The 23,314-nt window shown below is 39.6% G+C and overlaps 1 protein-coding gene across 8 annotated transcripts in view; it reads right to left on the bottom strand.

Annotated features, from left to right (window-relative positions):
* The window catches only part of ITPR1 (inositol 1,4,5-trisphosphate receptor type 1), a 165,292-nt gene that overhangs the window by 48,976 nt on the left and 93,002 nt on the right, over window positions 1-23,314 (bottom strand). For 5 of the 8 annotated variants that reach the window (XM_063426661.1, XM_063426664.1, XM_063426665.1 and 2 more), the window contains exons 8-29: window positions 22,832-22,930; window positions 22,606-22,689; window positions 20,530-20,676; window positions 20,010-20,105; window positions 19,258-19,302; window positions 17,953-18,107; window positions 17,708-17,807; window positions 16,897-17,057; window positions 16,678-16,819; window positions 16,435-16,593; window positions 16,006-16,178; window positions 15,697-15,816; window positions 15,394-15,588; window positions 15,059-15,310; window positions 14,006-14,147; window positions 12,646-12,799; window positions 12,137-12,327; window positions 11,900-12,026; window positions 4,763-4,817; window positions 2,724-2,889; window positions 2,477-2,641; window positions 851-916 (exon numbers count right to left, since the gene is read on the bottom strand). In XM_063426661.1, coding sequence (XP_063282731.1) covers window positions 851-916; window positions 2,477-2,641; window positions 2,724-2,889; window positions 4,763-4,817; window positions 11,900-12,026; window positions 12,137-12,327; window positions 12,646-12,799; window positions 14,006-14,147; window positions 15,059-15,310; window positions 15,394-15,588; window positions 15,697-15,816; window positions 16,006-16,178; window positions 16,435-16,593; window positions 16,678-16,819; window positions 16,897-17,057; window positions 17,708-17,807; window positions 17,953-18,107; window positions 19,258-19,302; window positions 20,010-20,105; window positions 20,530-20,676; window positions 22,606-22,689; window positions 22,832-22,930 — 2,994 coding nt within the window. The remainder of the gene's footprint in view (window positions 1-850; window positions 917-2,476; window positions 2,642-2,723; window positions 2,890-4,762; window positions 4,818-11,899; window positions 12,027-12,136; window positions 12,328-12,645; window positions 12,800-14,005; window positions 14,148-15,058; window positions 15,311-15,393; window positions 15,589-15,696; window positions 15,817-16,005; window positions 16,179-16,434; window positions 16,594-16,677; window positions 16,820-16,896; window positions 17,058-17,707; window positions 17,808-17,952; window positions 18,108-19,257; window positions 19,303-20,009; window positions 20,106-20,529; window positions 20,677-22,605; window positions 22,690-22,831; window positions 22,931-23,314) is intronic. The other 3 variants (XM_063426663.1, XM_063426669.1, XM_063426668.1) reach the window with 1 other exon arrangement.

The raw sequence follows: 23,314 nt of genomic DNA, 5'->3' as shown, positions 1-23,314 counted from the left end.
CACACTACACCCATTAAATACACACACACACACACACTACACCCATTAAATACACACACACACACTACACCCATTAAATACACACACACACACTACACCCATTAAATACACACACACACACACTACACCCATTAAATACACACACACACACACACACACTACACCCATTAAATACACACACACACTACACCCATTAAATACACACACACACACACACACTACACCCATTAAATACACACACACACACACTACACCCATTAAATACACACACACACACACTACACCCATTAAATACACACACACACACACTACACCCATTAAATACACACACACACACACTACACCCATTAAATACACACACACACACACTACACCCATTAAATACACACACACACACACTACACCCATTAAATACACACACACACACACTACACCCATTAAATACACACACACACTACACCCATTAAATACACACACACACTACACCCATTAAATACACACACACACTACACCCATTAAATACACACACACACTACACCCATTAAATACACACACACACTACACCCATTAAATACACACACACACTACACCCATTACACAAACACACACAGCTCCCCTGTCTAAACACACTGCATCCACTACATGTGGCATGTATATTTTGTGCATTTACCTATAGAAATTGTTTATTTTTTCAAAATGGTAAATGTACAGAATATCGGCAAGTTATCGGCTATCGGCCTAAAAGTTTAGAATATCGGTATCTGCTCTAAAAATGAAAATCAATATCGGTCGATCCCTAATGAAAATATATAATGCTATAGCAAGTGTGAAAGAGTGAGGGGAATCTTACTTCTCTGACCACTCTGTAGTTATAGCTACTTGTACTTTCTGGTTTCTTTGGCTTTCCAGATCCCTCCTGCAATTAAGAAAAAAAAAAAGCCTTGAATCATAACATCTACAAAACATGTTCTGAAAACCCAACAAACCACCAAAAAGGGAAAAAAAACTGAGAAAGGAAGAATTCGTATTAATTGGGTCATTGATAAAAAAAATTGTTTCCTGTGAAAATAGGAGATCGAGTGGGGAAACCGAGAGAAGGGGAAGAGGAAATAAAGGGTGGAGTGTGTTCAAAAGATAGGGGCTCATAATTTAAAAAATATATATGGTAGGGGTGCACCGAAATTTTGGCCCAAAAGGGGCCTTTACCGTTTCAGCCGAAAATGGGTCAAATTTGCCCAATTTAAAAAAAAAAAATTTTATATTTTTAATTTTTTGTAGTGCATAGTTTAATACACCTGCTTGCATTAACAATTCAGATGATTATAGATCACAATGAAAGATAGTAATAACATGAGAGGTCAAGAATACTGCACTAGGGACAGGGGAGAAGGGGGAAACACTACGGGACAGGGGAGGAGGGAGGAAAGAACACTAAAAAAGAGGGAGCGGAGAGAGGAACATTAAGCGGGGCGGGGGGGGGGACGACCACTGGGAGAAGGGAAGTTTTTCATATTAGATTACATTCATAAAAAAATAATAATAAAATTATAGGATTTTTTTTTTTTTTTTTAATCATTTGGGGGAAAAAGTAATTTTCGGTTTTCGGCCAAGGGGATCCTGAATTTTCAGTTTTGGACCAGAATTTTCATTTCGGTGCATCCCTAATATATGGTGTAGTTAGATTATGAAGAAGGGAAAAAGAAAAAGCAAGTGCAGGAGAGAACACAAAAATATGAGAAAGAGTGAGAGAAAAGTCAGTAAATGATTTATCAAGAAGGGAGGAAAATGGATCTAGACACTTCGTTCCAATTTCTGAAGACATCCAGCACTTGGAGAAAACTTCCCCCCACCCTCCATCATATTCTAAAGTAGCCTTTTACCATGTCAAGGGGAACGCATGCAACACTGTGACAAAAACAAAACCAAAACAAACATAAAAAGGGCCAATACTTTTAAGTGTACCAATTCAAGACAAAGTAAGATGTATGCCTATATAAGTTCCATCTCTTCAATAAAACTTTCCAGTTTAGGTAAACCGCAGAAGCTCAATTATACTAGTAGTACACCAAGTGGCTAACTGGGAATCATGTTAGATTTAATTCCACAGCTGAAGAGCTCTGTTGACTACCACTGATCTATAATTTGATTATATTGGGCATTAAATGTAATAAACTTTATAAAGGAAGTACAGTAAGGAAAACCATAACAATGAGCTAAAAGGTACACTGAAAAACATTAGACGTTACAAGGTTAACAACGACATGTTGTGGTAGCATAGGGAGAATATATCCTTATATGTAAAAATTAGGAAGAGTAGGCAAAGAAGAGGGGAAAGAAGAATATATGTCAAGCTCCTTATAGAGCAAAATTAAATAGATTTTTCTTATTTTCAACTTGCTACCCTAGTGTCATTTTATAGAGGACAATACCCAAAGAGGTGTGGGTCAGCCATTCTTGTAACATTTATACAACATACCTCCTTATGACCTGCCTCCCCTGCTTGCGCCTCTGGTGTCTCCTCTGGGCCAGATCCTTTGTACACCCAAAGCTCTGATTTCTCTACAATGGATCTTAACTGGTCCAGATCCTGCTTTATTTGCTTATAGTTATCCACATCTTGGCTGGTCACTAGAAGCTGGACCTGCAGTCAAAAAAGTGGTCAGTGGTTCTTTATGCAAATCATGGTTTTCTCAGCTTTAATGTCCATAAACCACCTAACAAACCTGCTTGAAAGCTTGTAGCACCTCCTGTCGTTGGCTGAAGTGCCTGAAGAGTAGATGAAGCGCTCCAGACACAAGCGGAGGGTAATCATGCATGGTGAGATGAAGGAGCACACGCAGAAATGTTCTGCCGCCATCGTCATCTAGATCGAGTGGAGTATTCTCTTCACTAAAGGTATAGAAGGAAGCAAAATTATGTTGGCTGCACGCAGGGCTTTTGCCGTGGGGTGGTTATGGGCACAAGTGCCTACTCTGGAGGAGGTAGAAGCCAAAATAGCAGATAACTACTGAATGGATACTTTGCCATTGCCCATAACAGCACACAGTACTTCACAAAGGGTTGGGTAGAGTTTGGGGGTTGAATAGGTGGGGCGTCATCTGCATCGGGCTTTCTCCGGTCTTGTCGTTTGTTCGATAGTTTTTTTTATTACACGTAGTCCTCACTTTAACACTGACCTGTTTACCGACAGCTCGGACTTACAACCAGCTCTCTAGCACGGGGATGAGAGATTCCCATGTTCAAGAACCACGTTCGGGGAATTTTCCCTGAACATAGAGAATAGGGATTCCTCCTCTGGTGCGTTTTGTCCATGTTCGAGGGAAATTTCCCAGAACATAGACCTGCTCTAGTTCGCATGCTCTGTAGTGCATCCTCACTTACTGACCAGTTGGTTTTGCAACCGAGTCGTAAGAACAGAACCCAGTCGGTAGGTGAGGAGTGCCTCTATTTAAGTATTTTTGCTTGCCAATAAGTTTGTGATCTTTTGTTGAGATTACATCTGAGTTCCTTAGACAGCACACAGATAAACACAAAGTACCTATATCATGTGTGCACAGAGAATAGTACATGCAAGACCATATAATGCATCACTTGAATATTCTATTAAGTTTGTTATCACAGACTTTGGATATAGAAGCTTTTCCAAGTTGAAAATATGGCACAAAGTGCCACTATATGCCTTCTGATTGTATCTGTCTGTGCCAAAAGAGGGGAGCTGGAAAGTCATGATCTACACATAAGCAGCCCTCAAGACAACACTCCACAATTATTTACAGCTAAAGAATGGTTTAGATAACACAAGGTCAGTAAACAGAATACCAAGCAAACATACATTTATAAGATTTATACAGGGAAGGTAAAGCGATTTGAAGTAGCCATGGTTCCTGGATTTTTGCAGTTCAGAATGGGATATGCTACATGTACAGTTTAACCACTTTGCTTGGAAATGAGTAACTCCACCTCAAGAAGTGTCAGCGAGCCCAGAACAAGAGTTCCTAGCTTACTAGTGTCAATTCTTTAAGTTTCACTGCACAAGCAATCATTGGCTGAGAGCTCAGCCAATGAAGAGCATCAGAATAGACATTCAGCTTCTGCAGCTCTGCCTGCAGTTAACAGCGCCAGGGTACACTTGCCATAACCGCTACAGTGGGCTCTTCTGAGCCAAAAGAAACAAGGCTTCACGATGTCATATAAACCAGGTTTTGGATCGTTAATATATACCTAGTACTTTTATTTATATTTCAGGCCTAGAGGCACTATGGTAATACTATTTAGGTGTATGCTGCCCCATACATATTCCAATACTGTGTAGGTTCTTAAACAAAGACACAGCCTGGACTGTATGTACACCAGACACCTTTAGGAGGTAAGCACTAAAGAACTGCTGGGAATGTAAAGTGAATTTCAAGTTTAGGGCCAGAGTAGCTGACCTGGAACAAATAAACTATTTTAACTTTAGTAAACAACCATGACTTTGCTAGTTCTAGCTCAACTACCAAGAAAGACAGAGAATAAATATTCTAAAGCATGTGAGGCTCAAAAGCATGAACATTTACATTTAAAAACGTTTTATGTTGTATGTACTGACACCTATTCTATATTTTGTATTTATTCATATTGTGAGGTTACATTACTTTGTGAGAAATAACTAGTGGTTTATGTGTATTTAGTAGTTATCCGCTTAATCACATCGCCCATTTAGGGCACACATTTTAGGATTCTGTAGTCATAAGTAGGTTAATCATACAAGACCAATACTTGCCTTCCTCCAAAGATTCCTTCAGCTTGTTCTTCAATATGCTCAAAGTCCAGAGCCCCTGCAAACCAGAAGGTATTAATGGAAAAACAGCATGGGCATGTGTGCAAAGAATGGACCTACTAGTCCAAATTAAACTGTTATGGTTCAAGCTACTGCATTAAAAGGAAACCTTACTATGTGTAATGTAAAGGAATACAAGATTGCATGGAGGTCATTTGGAGAACACGTCTTAACCCATTAAGGATTGAGCCAAGTTGTAATCAAAACAAAACGTAAGCAAAACGTAAGCAAAACCTGGAATTTGCGCTATATGTGGTTCAACCATAATTCACCTCTTTCATATTAAGTGCACCCACACTTATTATATATCATTTTGTTCAGGAGAAACCGGGCTTTCATGTAGAAATATTTGATGTTAAATGAAACAATTTAATATGAATAAAATCTAAAGTAGTATGAGAAATAAAAGAAATAAAAAAATTCAAGTTCTGCATGACATTTTAACTGATTGTCATAACACTGTTGGCTTTTAATTAAATAAAATGCACATATTTGTAATCAGGAATGTATCACGAGTGTTGCAGAATATTACAGGGTTAAATATAGGGCCTGCCAATTATATTCTCTGGACTGTCTGCCTGGGTTGTCAGGCAGGTCCCTAAAATTATAATGAATAAAATCAAATAATTATGTAAATACACACACATTTCCTATGTATAATGTGTTCTAAAATAAAGCATTTCATAACATACTACACACATACAACAAAGTACACTTAGAACGAAATCATAAATGCATTATGAATAATATATTATGCATTTGCTTCACGTTCCATTTTTTGGAGATTTGGATGCGGTCTAATCTGTAGACCGTTCTCAATATTGCGGCAGGAGATTGTATTTTTGAAGTCTGAGATTTGTAAATTATCTGGTAAACAAACTAAGGCTGGAACTGCTGTAAAGACCCTGCCACAGAGACGTACTAGGAATGGCAGATGGATTACTGTAGGATCTGCTAGACTTAGAGTTGTGGATAATAGGCATATTACACAGTCTGTTGCTCTACATAATTCATTTTATGCACTTTCGGGGGGTAGTGGTGTTGTGGAGACAGGCACCGGGGGTAGTGGTGTTGTGGAGACAGGCACCGGGGGGTAGTGGTGTTGTGGAGACAGGCACCGGGGGGTAGTGGTGTTGTGGAGACAGGCACCGGGGGGTAGTGGTGTTGTGGAGACAGGCACCGGGGGGGTAGTGGTGTTGTGGAGACAGGCACCGGGGGGGTAGTGGTGTTGTGGAGACAGGCACCGGGGGGGTAGTGGTGTTGTGGAGACAGGCACCGGGGGGGTAGTGGTGTTGTGGAGACAGGCACCGGGGGGGTAGTGGTGTTGTGGAGACAGGCACCGGGGGGTAGTGGTGTTGTGGAGACAGGCACCGGGGGGTAGTGGTGTTGTGGAGACAGGCACCGGGGGGTAGTGGTGTTGTGGAGACAGGCTGAGAGACTATGGTGAGGCCTAATAGAAAGCAGTTGTTGGGGGATTCTATCATAAGAGGTGTGGAGATGGACAATGGTGGTCTTGTGAGATGTCTTCCCGGAGCTACTGCTCACAGAGACAGGAGACGTATTTGTAATATTGTTAAGCGAGCAAAGCAGGAAGGGAGATTGGATGTACTTGTCCATCTAGGGACAAATGACTTTGCTTGCAGTGAGGTTTCAGAGGTTAAGGAAGTTTTTAGTGTTTTTGCCAATGGCTTACGGCAGGTTGCTTCCACACGGTCATTCTCTGAAGTTCTGCCTGTGCATAACACTCAGAACGACAGGCGGGTGCGTATTAGGGACTTTAACTTGTGGCTTGGTAAATGGTGTCAAGAGCAAGGATTTGGCTTTATTTCTCATGGTAGCTCTGTTTGGAATGGAAATAAACTGTACAAAAAAAGACGGTTTGCATCTTTCTCAAAAGGGAACAAATGTTCTCAAGGAGCAGTTCAGAGGTTTTGCTAGGATATATTTAAACTAGGGGGGAGGCAAAAGGGTGATAAAACATCGATCCAATTGCCCCTCAAAACAAGGACAGAAGGTACCCGTGGCAAGTGTGTTAAAAAATGATAAGCTTAGAGTCATGTCTACAAATATACAAAGTGTTCTGTGTTATAAGGCGCTTAAAATAGTAAAAATTAAAGTGCTCTCAGTTATAGCAGCTTTCACACAAAAATAGGAACTCTATTCCTATTACATCAAATACAAGAAAAACACTATTTAACAAACAAGTGCCAAATTAGTGAAGGTGTGTAGCGCTAAAAAGTAGATTACTTACTCCCAAATTGTTGGGGATATAATAGTGTGCAAATGGCTGTAGAAGGAAAAGGGAAAAGTATATAGTGCAACACTGTTAAATTAAAGTGGAAATATATATTCCAAATGGAAGCACTCACGTGGTCTAGAGCCTATTGTGGATTGGCTCTAATCACTTGCGCCGTTGTGCACTTAAGGTGGCACACACCTTATAGGTCCACGTGTAAGATGTTCCTCAGAAACATGTAAAATAAAGAGGTAGGGGGGGAGACAGGGAAAATTGCCCTGGTGCGGAAATCCTTAATCAGGTGAGGTATAGTGCAAACACATATAGATGGCTTCTCACCTTAAAAAGAGCCTATCACTTGGCTCTAAGTGTGTGAGTAGATGAGTCCAGTTTTAGGGTGACTCTACCCTTCTTTGAGCAGGATAAATGGTCCACCAATGTGTAGATTCAATAAAATTTATATTTATTCTATTAGTAAAAAACTTCTATAAAATAAGTTACAATACATACACAGTGGTGGTGAATCCAAAGTCCAAAACGCGTTTCGCCGATTCTGTTCAATTAAAAAAGCCGAACAGAATCGGCGAAACGCGTTTTGGACTTTGGATTCACCACCACTGTGTATGTATTGTAACTTATTTTATAGAAGTTTTTTACTAATAGAATAAATATAAATTTTATTGAATCTACACATTGGTGGACCATTTATCCTGCTCAAAGAAGGGTAGAGTCACCCTAGAACTGGACTCATCTACTCACACACTTAGAGCCAAGTGATAGGCTCTTTTTAAGGTGAGAAGCCATCTATATGTGTTTGCACTATACCTCACCTGATTAAGGATTTCCGCACCAGGGCAATTTTCCCTGTCTCCCCCCCTACCTCTTTATTTTACATGTTTCTGAGGAACATCTTACACGTGGACCTATAAGGTGTGTGCCACCTTAAGTGCACAACGGCGCAAGTGATTAGAGCCAATCCACAATAAGCTCTAGACCACGTGAGTGCTTCCATTTGGAATATATATTTCCACTTTAATTTAACAGTGTTGCACTATATACTTTTCCCTTTTCCTTCTACAGTCATGTCTACAAATGCTCGCAGTTTAGGGAATAAGATCCATGAATTTGTGGCAATAATGGCAACTGATAATGTAGATTTAGTCGCCATTACTGAGACATGGTATGAGAAAAATGACTGGGACATAGCAATACCAGGGTACTCTTTATAGAGAAAAGACAGGGAAGGCAAGAAAGGGGGAGGGGTGGCCCTGTATGTGAAGGATAGCATAAAATCTAGCCTAATAAAAGGTTAGTGAGACGAACATAGAGTCCGTTTGGGTTACGTTAGAATTTGGTAATCACACAGTAACTTGTGTAGGTGTGATTTATAGGCCCCCCAGGACAAATTGAAGAGTTCGATAATCGACTAGTTGATGAAATAGCTAAAATGACAAAGTCAAGTTATCATCATGGGTGACTAATCTTCCTGATGTGAATTGGAAAATCAAAATAGCTGCTTGTGCCAGGAGCACACATTCTGAACTCCCTACTGGGATTGTCTCTAAAACAAGTCGTTGAGGAGCCAAATTGTATGGAGGCCATACTAGATTTCGCGTTAACAAATGGAGATTTGATATCAGATATTACTTACTGTAGGTGAAAGTTTAGGATAGAGTGATCATCAGTCAGTGTGGTTTAATAGAAGAACAGTGACTGAGTCACACCACACAAAAACAAAAAAAAGTTTTAGACTTTAGAAAAACAGACTTTTCTAAAATTAGAATATGCGTAAAGGAGTCATCAGACTGGAGCAATTTAAATGGAGTCCAAGAGAAATTGGATTATTTAAAAGATGCACTGCTGAAGGCAACAGAAAATTGCATGAGGCTTGTCAGTAAAAGCAAAAATTCAAGAAACCACTGTGGTACTCCGCAGATGTGGCCAAAATAGTAAAAAACAAAAAGTTAGCATTTAGTAATTATAAAAAAAACCAGAGTGAGGAAGACAGAATCATCAATAAGATTATGCAGAAATAGGCTAAGCAAGTTATAAGAGCTTCCAAATCTCACACAGAAGAGAAAATGGCACAGTCAGTAAAAAAAGGGACAAAACATTTTTTAGATACATAAATGAGAAAAGGAAAGTAAAACAAGGATTAGTTCGAATAAAAACCAAAAGGAAGGTATGTAGAAGAGTATAAAGGTCTAGCTGACTGCCTCAATGAATATTTTTGTTCAGTATTTACAGATGAAAATTAAGGAAAGGGGCCTCAGTTAGGAAAAGGACAAATTAGTCATTTGTTACATGTGAGTTTACAGAGGAAGAGGTTCTATTTCAACTGTCAAAAGTAAAAACAAGTCAATAAGACCTGATGGAATACACCCACAGTTATTATAAGAGCTTAGTGATGTTCTAGCAAAACCATTAACAGATTTATTTAACCAATCATTGTTAACAGGAGTAGTCCCAGAAGATTGGAAGTTAGCAAATGTTGTGCCCATTCACAAAAAAAGGTAGTAAGAAGTCTGGCAACTATAGACCAGTAAGCCTTACTTCAGTAGTGAATAAGTAATGGAAACCATGTTAAAGGATATGATTGTTGAACATCTAAAATAACATGGATTTCAAGATCAGAGACAACATGGGTTTACTTCAGGGAGATCATGCCAAACTAATCGTATTGATTTTTTTGATTGGGTAACTGAAATTATAGATCAGGGTGGTGCAGTAGACATTGCTTACCTAGATTTCAGTAAGGTTTTTGACACTGTTGCACATAGAAGGCTTATCAATAAACTGCAATCTTTACGTTTGGATTCCAATATTGTTGAATGGGTAAGGCAGTGGCTGAGTGACAGGCAACAGAGGGTTGTAGTCAATGGAGTATATTCAAAGCTTGGGCTTGTCACCAGTGGGGTACCTCAGGGATCTGTACTTGGACCCATTCTCTTTAATATTTTTATTAGTGATATTGCAGAAGGTCTTGATGGTAAGGTATGTATTTTTGCTGATTATACTGAGATATGCAACAGGGTTGATGTTCCAGGAGGGATAAGCCAAATGGCAAATGATTTGGGTAAACTAGAAAAATGGTCAGAGTTGTGGCAACTGACATTTAATGTGGATAAGTGCAAGAGAATGCATATTGGACGTCAAACCCAAGGGCAGAGAACAGAATATTTGATAGAGTCCTAACCTCAACATCTGAGGAAAGGGATTTAGGGGTGATTATTTCTGATGACTCAAAGGTAGGCAGACAATGTAATAGAGCAGCAGGAAATGCTAGCAGAATGCTTGGTTGTATAGGGAGAGGTATTAGCAGTAGAAAGAGGGAAGTGCTCATGCCATTGTACAGAACACTGGTGAGACCTCACTTGGAGTATTGTACACAGTACTGGAGACCGTATCTTCAGAAGGATATTGATACCTTAGAGAGAGTTCAAAGAAGGGCTACTAAACTGGTTCATGGATTGCAGGATAAAACTTACAAGGAAAGGTTAAAGGATCTTAACATGTATATCTTTATTGAGACAGTGGGGATATGATAGAAACACTTAAATACATAAATGGAATCAACATAGTAAAGGAGGAGACTATATTTTAAAGAAAAACTACCACAACAAGAGGACAGTCTTAAATTAGAGGGGCAAAGTATTAAAAAAGAGTATCAGTGGGTAGTGGATGCATGGAATAGCCTTCCAGCTGAAGTGGTAGAGGTTAACACAGTAAAGGAGTTTAAGCATGCATGGGATAGGCATAAGGCTATCCTAGCTATAAGATAAGGCCAGGGACTAATGAAGGTATTTTAAAAAAAAAAAAAAAAAAAAAACTGGGTAGAGTAGATGGGCCGAATGGTTCTTATCTGCCGTCACATTCTATGTTTCTATATTATAAAATGCTTTAATTATTTTATATTGTACACATTTTTTTTTTACTTTTTAAGAGTCAGGGGGACTACCTGAGAGGTCAGACATTCCCTCTGCAAGCAGCTCCATAGACTGCTATTTTAGCCATGTAATCATGGTGATAACATGGCCCTGGAGGGCCGGAGCTGCTGCAGAGGGACTGCTGGGGCCTTGGGCAGTCCCCCTGGACCGTCTGTCCAGGTGAGCACAGGGCGGCAGGACTGTGGAAGGACAGCTGGGCGTACTATGCCATCCCCCTGGACGTTTAGAGCCACCCTTTCAAGGACAGTATAGTACGCCCGCCGTCCTTAAGGGGTTAAGTAAGCTTTTTATTCTATCCCCAAGTCTTTAAGATTCAATTTTACCACTCAAAATAGAACGTTATTTTCCCCATTTTACAAACATCTAACACTTTTCTATTTATAAAGTTTAACAAATCCCAATTCCAGTCATCTATAACATATGATAATAGGTCAGTTTGATGGTATGGACGACTAAATATATAAAAAAAAAAAAAAAAAAAAAAAAAAAAATGCACTTTGTGTCAACAACCAATACCAATACCAATCAAAAGTCTGTACAATGACTATACTACCAGCGGCTGGAAACATTTTGTCCCTGTAAGTCAGGGGTTCTCAACACGGTCCTCAAGGACCCCCTAGCAGTCCAGGATTTAGGTATTACCCTGTTGTGCCTCTTCTCCCCTCCCCCCCCCCCCCCCCAAAAAAAAACCACATTAAACAGCAGGGTAATACCTAAATCCTGGACAGTTCAGGACTGAAACTGGGACTGGGTTGAGAACCCCTGCATAAGTAGTCAAGCTTCCATGTCAAAACATTAGGTAGTGATGATCGAATAAAGATTAAAATCATTCTACAGCTCCGCAAAGATTATAATTGATAATATGGGGTACAGAACAATCTGTGTGCTCAGTCTTACCAGGGACCACTGTGGAGGAATCTGAGCTTCCACCATCTACACTTTGGGCATTGCTTTCATCGAACTCACACTTGAAAATGCAAAGGAGGCAGGAGATGCGGTAATCCAACCGTACGTTCAAAATGAACTACAAAAAAATAAATTAAAAAAGACATGATTGGCCATCATTTATGAATTGAACATTTCATATAAAAAGGAAAATGCGTGAGGAGGGGTAGAAAATAAGTGATATTATACCTGCAAAATCTCAATGATCTTAAGCTTTGTGTCCATCACAAGTATGTCCTCCTTCTCTGGTTCCCTTTGAGGCTTGATGGCCCCCTCAGGAGCTGCCAGTGGAGTTAGTGGAAGAAATCCTCCACCGCGCAGCACCACCTGTGTCATTAACTCTCCTACGCCATGTATGGAACGCATCACATTGCTGCCACCTACAGACAAGACAGTGTCTTTACAAAGCAAATTAAAGAGGTGCACAAACCGATTAACCCAAAACAGAACTGAGATGCAGGGCTTAAAATGCCAAGCCAGGCCTTAAAAGCTACTCGCAAATGTAAGCCTAGAGGGTCCATGACACTCACCAGGACTGAATTTTCACTAGCCAATGGCTAGTAAAGGTTTTCGGATCTGCAGAAATAAATGCAATATACTTGCTACATAGCATGTTCATATAGTAAACTGTGGATGCATGGTGCAGTAGTTCTAACGAAAGAACAAGCTCCTGAAAAGCTCTACATCTTTATATTTACCTTTGTTATCCTCCCCTTTGCCCATCTTGCTGGATGGAAAGCTGGAAGTCAAATGCACACAATCCAGAATGGCTAGTAGGATCTTTGTTAGACGAAGGAGATCATTGAAGTTGTAGAACCCAAAGTAGATGAGGTTTCTAGCCAAGTTCACTACCTGAGAAAGGACAAAAGTAAATAGTACAAACCCACACATTCAATAAACAGAACACCTTTTTTAAAACCAGATCTTGGAAACTATTTAAAAAATTAAAAAAAAAGGGGGAAAAAAAAAAAAAAAAAAAAAAGGAATCACTGCCTGCAACATAAGGTGTACACGGATTTATAGGATTGTTAACCATGTCACACAAATAATGACTAATCTCGCCAATTGCCCTTTAACATGTTTGAAGTCAGGCACAGTTAGTAAACCGTATCTTCAGAGTGGAAAATTATGGATACATCATTCAGTGTTTAGAATTGCTTCTTCAAGGTCATTCAAGAGTGTTTTATTCTTCATGATGCCAATTGAGGGAGAGGGAAAAAAAATAAAAAATATGTAGGTTTGCCAATAACTCAGTATGTGCAGTGTGTCACGCTGAAACAATGCACATACTGACTCCTACCAACATGACCACTTCAAATCACTGATGTGGTCATGGTGATTTGGAGTGACCCTTTAGACCCATTGAATAGATGATATGATACATATTCAATGTAAAATATTGAAATTAATAAAAAGCAGAGGTTTTTGTCACTATATCCAAACTTCTTGTATTTGAGACAGAGGTCAGTGTAGTGGTACCAGCTCCATAAATATTGAAGTTAACCTACAAACTTGATCCAGAGTGGCAGACTTGTAATTTGCCCTGCTTTGGGGGCACTTCCCAGCAAGCGTTCTCCATGATGCAGGCATGCTGGCTTCATTTGCTAGAATGCCGCTGTCTGAACAGAGTAGGACAGAGTAACAGTCATTCTGTCACAATAACCCCTAGCCAGGACTATGCTGTGGTTGCTATGTGGAAAACAGAAGGACCTCCCGTGGGTGGTCTTTTCTGTTCTCCCTGGTTAGTCCACGTGTAAGATTTTACGGAGAAGGGAGTGAAAGGTTTTTCCAAAAGGTCCGTCCCAAACTATACATTTACCAGCAGAGCTACTAGGACAAAGTCTACACAATATTATGCTCTTTAAACCAGTATAAGTGAAAATTCCAGTGACTTGTACTCTTTAAAGATTACACTGCAAACAAATTAGCTGTAATAAGAACATTCATGCTCAAAAACCTAGCATGTCCTCCTGGGTACTTACAACTAAGTATTGTCATTACCATAACAAGTTTTAAACATTACAGGTATCCCACTTTTAAACATCCCTTCCAAATTACCTCAAATGTCAGTTTGTTCTTCTCCTTGTCAGAGAAAGGAAATCGTTGTCCGACGACATCTCTCAGATATTCTTCCACAAACTCCATCGTTTGAGCAAACCGCTCCTTTATATCCTCTCTCGATGTCCCACTGCTATCGTAGCTGGAAGAAAAAATAACAATGCCCCATCTACCAAGCACAATGCGGAAGAGTATATAAGCATAGGTAGGATGTGAAGATTAAGTTCCTCAGCTACTGTGCTCTCCCCCAATGATCATAGAGTGAAGAATGATAAGCAACAATTAAAAGTAAAATCTTAACATTTGTTCAAAAGACAATAAAAATTCTTACATATAAGAAGCACAACAAGCTGCATGAAGAGATTCTTCCTAAAACGAGGACAACGCGTTTCGGCTGGACGCATTCGCCAGGTGCATACTGATATTGTCCTTCTGTCCCCATTTTTGTTTTTGGCTCCAAAAATCCTTGTAGACCTGCCCATTTCAGACGCATCCCGTCACTTCAGGTTTCATCCAATGATCAGTCCTGATCACTAGATTAAACCAGAAGTACGAGCCATGCACAGCCGGAAGTGACGTGTTGAGTCTAAAGTGGGCGGGCCTACAAGGATTTTTGGAGCCAAAGTTTGAAATATGCTATATTTTACTTGAGTCAGTTATTTATGCAGGCTCATTAAAATGAGTAGGATGCAACTATAACAAATATTTAAGATTCACATTGTGGACACTATACGTTGTTTTGCCTTATGTGAGCTTTTCTCTTTTAGAAATACTTCAAAATGTATGTATATATCTTTGTAACTACACCTTCCTCAACACTCCACATATCTGTTGTCACATTTTATATTTGTTGCAAATGCGCTATCCACCTGAGTTTTTATGGTTTCTATCCTATTATGTGAAATTATGTGGTTGATTTCACGGTGGTTTTTAGCAGCACTACTTTAATAACTACTACAGCGCCATTCTGTACCACTATACTCTTTTCTATATACAACGTGGAGGAGGGTTAAATGGTTTGTGCCATCTCTGAAATATCGATCTCAGACTTACTCCTCAATGGCAATCTCTGATGGTATTTCTGACCACAAACGAGCATACTTTACAGGGGTCACTTGTTCCTGAGGATCTCGATCAACATGCATATGAAGCATAAGTCGGCAAAAGGAAGCACGCAGATCAAATGGCAGGTTCTCGTCAGACATACAACGAAGGATGAGGTCTACATCCAGCTGGCCAGAGATCTCATTAATGGCTAAATACTGACGATCGAGGCACATGCGAGCGAAGAGGTTCAACTGATACCTGGAACACAAGGAAAACATGTACCAGAGTTCATAACACACAGCAGTAATTTAGACACAAGAGTTAACCAGTTAACCTTTCACCTGTAGTAGCTCAGAACATCTTGGTCCTCTTTCTGACCCTCTTTAGCATCTTGTGCAAGCTCTCGGATACTCTTGCTTCGCGTTTCCTTGTTTCCATCTCTCCAGAAGAGCCAGACTTCTTCCTCATCTTCCCCGGTTTCAAGTGGGCTCTCCCCACTGGTAACTCCTTCAAACTCAAAGCGTGACAGAACAAGCCTGCAAAGCCCGATTCAAGCATCAGTCAAAGTCCCCAAGGTATACAATTAACCAACAATCTACTAATCAACGCAATAAGGATAGACAGTAAAACGCTGTAGAGCTTACTTTGTTTCTATGAGAATATCGGCATTGACTGGGTTTAATACAGCTTTACAGATCAACTCTTGGGTAACGGGAATAGACTTATTCATGGACACACAGAGGTCTGACAAGTAGTCCAGGAACCTGAAAGAGGAAAAAAAAACAAAAAACTTTTATATCAGCTTAGGCTATGCATATGTGGCGATCCAGGTATAACAGACCTGTATTCACATCCTGCATCTTTTTGAACAAAACCTTTGAGGCAGACACTAGCCCCACCAAGGTCATCAGGTTTCATACAAACCAAATACGACTCCATGTCCACTAGCTCACCTTGGTTCTCTGTTCTTTCTAACCAGGCTCACAAAGGTGTCTATTTCAGCTGCAGTGATGTGCTTTTCTAGTAGTTTGCGATTATTGTGCAACAGAGCAGTGATTGTGTCTTCTGCCAGTACATCATAGCCTATCTGCTTCTGCATGAAGCCAAACTGCTTGGCAATATATTCCTGGGAAGAGAAACAAAATGCATAAGATATTTACACATTGTCAACAGTTGAAAGACAACCCTGTACCTCAGGAAGGACTTCAAGTACATATTTAATACATTAAAGGGGTACTGTGTGCTTTGTTTGTTTAGGAGAGGAGTGTTTTTGTTTTTTTTAAATGAAAGCAAATCTTACTCTTTTGCCCATTATCCACCTATATTTGCAATTTCTTATTGCACAAGTGTCATTGTGTGAAAAACCTAAAACAATAGTTCACCTGATTTTTACGGTAGTCTTGCTGAGAGTGTCTCAAAACCCGGTAACACAGCCTGCATATATGTCTGAATGGTGCATGCCTTTGGTCCCCCAACTCCTCCAATCTCAACATTGGCCCATCCCCACAGTCCGTGAATGGAGCCTGTAGCAGCTTGAAGATCTAAGTAAGGAATAGAGTTTGACCTATCACAGTCTCAACAGTTCACCATAGATCATCTCCAAGTATGCAGAACTAGAAGCTTACCTGTTTTAGAATGTTCTGCTCACGCATCAATTTCTGACGTTCTCGATTTGGCTTGTTTACCAATACCTCCAACACATCCTGCCCCGAATTCACCCCAGCAGTCACAAAGTACACCAGCTCCTCCAACAGTTTGGTGACAGATCTAGCAAAGAGTAAATCTGTCAAAACCCACACTTTCAGGTACACATTTCCACACGTTTTAAGCAGCTACTCATGCACCTTCTTTCATTCTGTGTAATTGTGCCCTTCTCCAATTTGCCTGCAATTGAGGAGAGAACTTTACTGGCATCATTTGCAAAATCCAGATCCCGCACTTCAGCTGGTGACACTGGAACAATCGCAAAGGCTTCCTTGTCTTCCTTCACCGGGGATGTGCCAATCTAGACAATCGAAAGGAATTTAAGAAGAGAACCTGAGACAAGCTGACCAGACAGAATTCATACTTTAAGCAACAATTAAACAAATCCAATACATTTACTCCTAGTAAATATTTGAGTACCAATGCAGTGACGTTTCAATTGAAAAATATGTTGACTGAAGTGTAAGCAAACAATTAATCAGTTGAAGGGAAAAAAAAATACATGTTTTTATTTTATTTACACTGTTACTTTAACACTTTGTTGCAACATGTTTGTGGTTGGTTAAAAAGACTACTTTATCACAGCAATAAATGACCTACCATATAAAGAAAATTATTTAGATTGCATTATATTTAATTATGGTGCAGAGTATAACAATTAAAACTTTAGTTTAGCCCCTTTCTTCAAGTCTTCTACTTCCCAGATCTTGGTTTTAGTTCTGTTAAGTGTGTGAGTTTGATTCAATTCTCAGCCTGTACTCTGCATAAAATATCCTACAATATTGATGGTGCACCGTTAAAGTAATGTACAACACCTTTGCAGAGTTTTCTTTAGTACACCAAAAGCAGAAAGAATCAGACAGCCAAAATAGTCTCCTGCCCATGAGCAGACTTTCCTATGTTGTAGACCTTATATCTCAACAGGTAGGTCACTATACAAAACGTACTCACCCGCAACATGACTGGCTTTTCCTCATCTTTATCTATTGGACTGTTCGTGCTGTGGACCCAGGTGTTGGTACATAGATGCCGGAGCCTCACATATGAATTTCTAGAAAAGGACAGGAGGGAGAGAGGACATTTAAAAAGCCTCCTTTCCTACAATAAGGAGAAGTGAGCCAGCAAAGGACAGGAAGACTCTTCAAGACATGCATAATCCACTGTATGTGAAGAAAAGATAGCATGAAAATTCTTACCTGGGCACTAGACTGTCACCACCACGCAGCGTTGTTGGATCCAGCTCAAAGATTGATGAAATATCGTTTCCCTCAGGCACAGAGACTAAAGTACACATCATCTTCTCAGGCACCACACGTAGATTAGCTCGGGCTGGGTCTTGTTCTGCATCCATCTGTTGATTAAATTACCCAATGAGAAAAGAACAAACAAGTCCAAAAGGAAGCTGATGCTTATAGGTCTTCAGTATTAAATTCAACATGCTACGTTTTCGAACATCTATGACAGCTTTGGCCAAGATGCTCCCCTCTGGTAATGGAAACGGAAGTGCAATGGTTTGAACATTTACTCTGAGATTCATAGCTATTAAAGTTTAATGGAGTACATTTTCCCAAAACATTGATAGCAAAAAACATATCCGAGTGTTAAGAGCGAGTAAAGTTTGGTTCTCATTTTACCATTAACATAGTTTTATGGTGAGTTGCATTCATTGTGAATTTCCAGGCACTCTAATAACCATAATTTTGATTTGTTTTACCTATCCAGTAAGCCAGTAATAAGCCAAGAATGTGGCAGTAAGGCTTTAAGGAAGTTCACCTCTGCTTAACCCCTTAAGGACCAAACTTCTGGAATAAAAGGGAATCATGACATGTCACACATGTCATGTGTCCTTAAGGGGTTAAGCAGAGTGGTAGACCAAAGGCATAATTGAGGAGGATGCAACTTCTGCACCACTTATATATTTAAAGATCTAAATTGAATAGTCAATCTGGAAGTGGCAGACAAAGTGAATGAGTAATATGTCAGAAATAAAAGCAAAAATATGTTATTGAGTTGTGATTGTGGCTGTTCTGTATTTAATCCTTTAATTATAGGTCCGAGTAATTTTTGAATTTGCTAGTTTTACAGATATGGCCTCTCCCCCTTGATATATATTCTTAACTATTAATCAGCTATCAAATGCTATAGCATTAAAAATTAATAGTAGATGTCAATCTTTAACATCACTGGAAGCTATATCCACTTGTAAACAGCCTCTCATGGGCCATGCAGGGAAAAGAAAAAAAGTTAAATGATACCATGGATCCAGGTGTGCATGATTAAGTTTCAAATTTCATGCCTTACCTGTCCAATCGATCACCTGAGGTTTGGAGATTATGAGATGGGGAGGCAGGGTATGCAAGCCAAGACTAGGAAGCCTGAGAAGACGCTTGGGCTTTATGGAAGGCTGGACTAGCAATAGACTAAAAGCAGGATATGGTGAAGGGATATGATCAGACTGATCGCAATATTGGCGATTCTAGCTACCCTCCCCCTATACTTACGGCAACCTCAGTCTCCAGGCTACCTGCCTCATAGTCAGGATTTACCTGGTGGAAAAGAATTGCAAGATGAGACTGGTCAACTACAGGGAAAAGGACCCAGGACACCAGATCGGAAGATAATCCAAAACCCAAACAAAGGTACAAGGGGTGGGGGAAGTGTGTGGTGGTAGGGAATGCCTCAAATCTGGAACAAGCCAGAAAAGTACAAGTTTGGAATGGGACATCATAACGTGAGGAAGATGGCAAGATCAAGTTTCAGTAGATTGTGTAGGCAAACTGTTCTAGAAGGAAAGCTCTTTCATTTAATATAATGCACTTACTTTGACAATATGGAAGGTTTAGATCTACTGCAACTTGAGCCAAGAAACAAAGAAACTAAATCACTTGCCTTTTCTGGTCAAGTGGTGGATACAAATACCATGTCATTTGGTTCAGACCTGATAACCTATGTATTTCATGAGTTTGTTATGCTGATATTGTAGGCGCACAGTCCAATTGTATTTTTCCCTTTTGAATGTATTATATATACACACAAGGTTTGACTTCTCATATTTGAGATAATAGTCCAATATAATTTGATGCGCCAATTTGAGTGCGGTATCCTATTTATTGATTTAGAATTTTGGAGGTTTGATTGTAGGGTGACCTTGATACCGGCACTGATATCCCTATTGAGGGCCATCATCACACATTGTTTTAGACCTTTTAAGCACTACAGAGAATAATAGCTTACCAAGATTTATTTAACTCACCTCGGCTGCCAAGTAGTGCCCTGTTGCCAGATGTTTGAAACGAAAAAGGCTGTTCCAGTAACCGGCACCACCTCGGCAGGGATCATGCTGCACAACCTGAAAATAAGAAGCCCAGAGCAATACATTTATTACTGTATGATACATGAAATGGTAAGGTTATTTATTTTAGCTTGTCAGAATAAATCCAACCAGTTTATGGATACATGGGCTAAACGTTTAATTTCAAAGGATTAAAGCACCAAACCATTTCAAGAGCCTCTCCTTTCTAGCATGAATGCTTTTTTAGATTAAATTGAAAAGGGAAACAACGATAAACACTAGTGTGTTTACTCAGCACCATGTTGATTTTAATGGACAACTAAAAGATAAAAATATATATTTTTTCCAATAAATTAAATATAAATTTCAAGTTTGAGACTCCATAAAACCTACTCTGAGAATTTTTGAGGTCTCATTAATTTCGTTAACAAACTGGCAAATTTAATTTGTGAATGGCATAAGATATAGCTAGCCTACCCACCTCCACCTCCCATAATGCTTTGGAACTGGTGGCCGAAGTGGCAGACTGCCTGCCCGTAGTTCTGAGGAACACATGCTGTTTCTTTCTGTGGTCATCACACGTCAGAAACTTCTCCTGCTCTGCATGGAACAGTCGCACAACATCGCCCTGCAAAAGGATACAATGTGGTTAATGGTAACATCCCGAAAGAGGTGTAGCTAGAAGAGGGCAATTAGCTCTTCAAGAACTTGCTAAACTCATGTTTATGATCAGTCACACACGGCCTATCAGATAACCATGGAAGTTTTATTTCTGATAGAGTTACTTGTACTCGGTAGGTAGATATTCTTTGGACTACAGCAGGTATCTCAAATTCTAGCCCCCCAGATATTGCTAAACGACAATGCCCAGGGTTCTCAAGACATTACATTCAAAGAATTCTGAGAGTTTAACGGCACTCAATATCTCAGGGGGAGGGTGGGGAAGGAGGAATAGCAAGGACAGGCTACGATTGCTTCACTTTATTCCAATGGATCGCAAAGTAGGAAACTGACAGGCAAGTCCATATGGACAATACGGCTCCTTACAGATGTGCACCCCAGTCATTTATCAAATCAATGTATATTTGATTAATGATGGCCTTCGTGCCCATTAGGGCTGCTGTAGTGCTTAGTGTTTCATATTGTATTAAAAGACAAGTTAACATTTTACTTTTCAACGGCTTTAAAAATACAGGAAATGGGCAGGTTGGGAAGGAAACCAACATCAACAAAAATTCCTAACATTAGTGTATTTTATTATGAGAATACACAAAGTGGCCCACTTTGCTTTGAAGAGTTGAATGTAAGGAGAGATTGTGATCTTTATACAATCTTGCCAAGACAGGCGTGGGTATGAATGAAGGAAGTTTGTTCCCCCCCTCCCCCCCTAGAAAGGGTTAACATTTACCTTCTTTCCAGCTCTCCACGGGACTGCAGGCACTGGCCCTACCCTTGATCTGCCGCTTTGGCTGACAGAATTAAAATCAGCCAATCCAATGAGGAGATCACCAAGGAGGTTGGGGCAAATGCCACCAAGGCAAATCAACATCTTCTCAGATGCATTGATTCAATACTTCTCAGGAAAGTTCAGTGTCTCCATGCAGAGGGTGGAGACAATGAGGCAGCACTCCCAGTAGCCATCTGAGTTATGGCCATTGCCTGTATCCCTAGGCTTTAATGTAAACACTGTCTTTTCTCTTTTTCTATGAGAAGACAGTGCTTACAGCAAAAAGCCTGAAGGGAATTATTATACTCACTAGAACAAATACAATAAGCGGTGAGAGATCATCCTAGCCACCAGCGCACCTGTGTAGCCATAGCTTGGCTCTCCAGGAAAGAATCAATACACATTTGCATAAAAAAAAAAAATTGATAAACTATAAAGAACATTGTGATAACAGCCACATGGAATGGCTCTTTAAGTAATAAGCCAGATAATGATTTGCAACGATGTTTTAGTACTGAGAGTGACCCTGTGAGGGCAAATTGTATTTTTTCCATACAATATCAATATAATCTTTATTTTGTTTTCACAGTAATAACATTGCATCACAGATTAACATACATCAACATTTACCAACAAAAACACAATAACATACCATAAGTAGTTGAGAGGAGTAAAGACTGAGCTCTATGAGAGGATCTTATAGCAGACCCATTTAATTTTAGATTAGATCATAAAAATAACTCAACTATTTGAGCTGAATGAGGAAAGTGATTTTTGAAGACAATGTTCTCTTATTCATACAATTTTAAGTCTTTAATACTAGCAGGGCCTATAACCCAAATGCAATTTAACATGAACACCAATTTCAAATGCATTAAACCATTAAGCTTTCTAAACTAGGATTAATTTCAGTGCTACAATCACACTTCCTGATTAGCACTAGTTTTACTCATTACCACCTTCCTAGTGTAGTCTTATCCAGGTGAGCCTCTCACATTAATAGTTCAGCACAGTAAGTCTACATTCCTCCCCAAGCCCCTTTCCCTCAAAATTGTCTCCATTTTACAGATTGCTTACATATTTCCCACAATGCACACACACATTACTCACCCCTTTCAGAATATCATCCTTATTGTCACTCCATTTCATGAACAAAACAATTTTCCAGCTTGTGTTGCAGTTTACAGAATTTACCTAAAAAAAAATGTAAAAGTAAAATGGGAAAAGCAGACTTTCAGTCTTGATCACAGACAAGCCCAACAATGAACAGGACACCAATAATTCACAGCCTTCACATAAAGCAAAGTAATGCACATTTACTTCAACAAATTCTCACCTCGTTGCATCCTGGGTTGTCTGCTAGCTGGTGGCTGCTTGCATGTAACGGCTGACCGGCATTTACTGGGTTAAGGACAACTTTATCGCCAATAACAACCTGCACCAAATCAAAGTCAAGTGTGACCAACAAAAAACAAGACAAACAAAAAAACACAAAACTAAAACAAAGGAAAACAAGCTGCAGGTAAGGGTGCTCAGTTTAACAAATCATGATTTTACCCTTCTTGCAGGGATCTTGATATCTGCACGACTTGAGGGTGTGCAAGATCAAACTCTAGATATCCAAACTTCCCTTGGACAGGGAAGGATGGACTTCAAAACGCAAGAACAGATCACTTGTGGCAACATAAGATGTCAATGTTACAGTCAAAACATTTTCCTGAAACATATCCGTAGTTCAATTTCAAACAGTTAAAGAGCAATCAAGAGTAGCATCTAGCAATCACAATGAGCGATTGTTCTTGTCCTATTTGCAAATTGT

This window comes from Pelobates fuscus, chromosome 7 (genome assembly GCF_036172605.1).
Source record: "Pelobates fuscus isolate aPelFus1 chromosome 7, aPelFus1.pri, whole genome shotgun sequence".
NCBI classification, from domain to species: domain Eukaryota; kingdom Metazoa; phylum Chordata; class Amphibia; order Anura; family Pelobatidae; genus Pelobates; species Pelobates fuscus.
The sequence above is the reverse complement of the archived record's forward strand: the minus strand, read 5'-3'. Positions and strand labels throughout refer to the sequence as shown.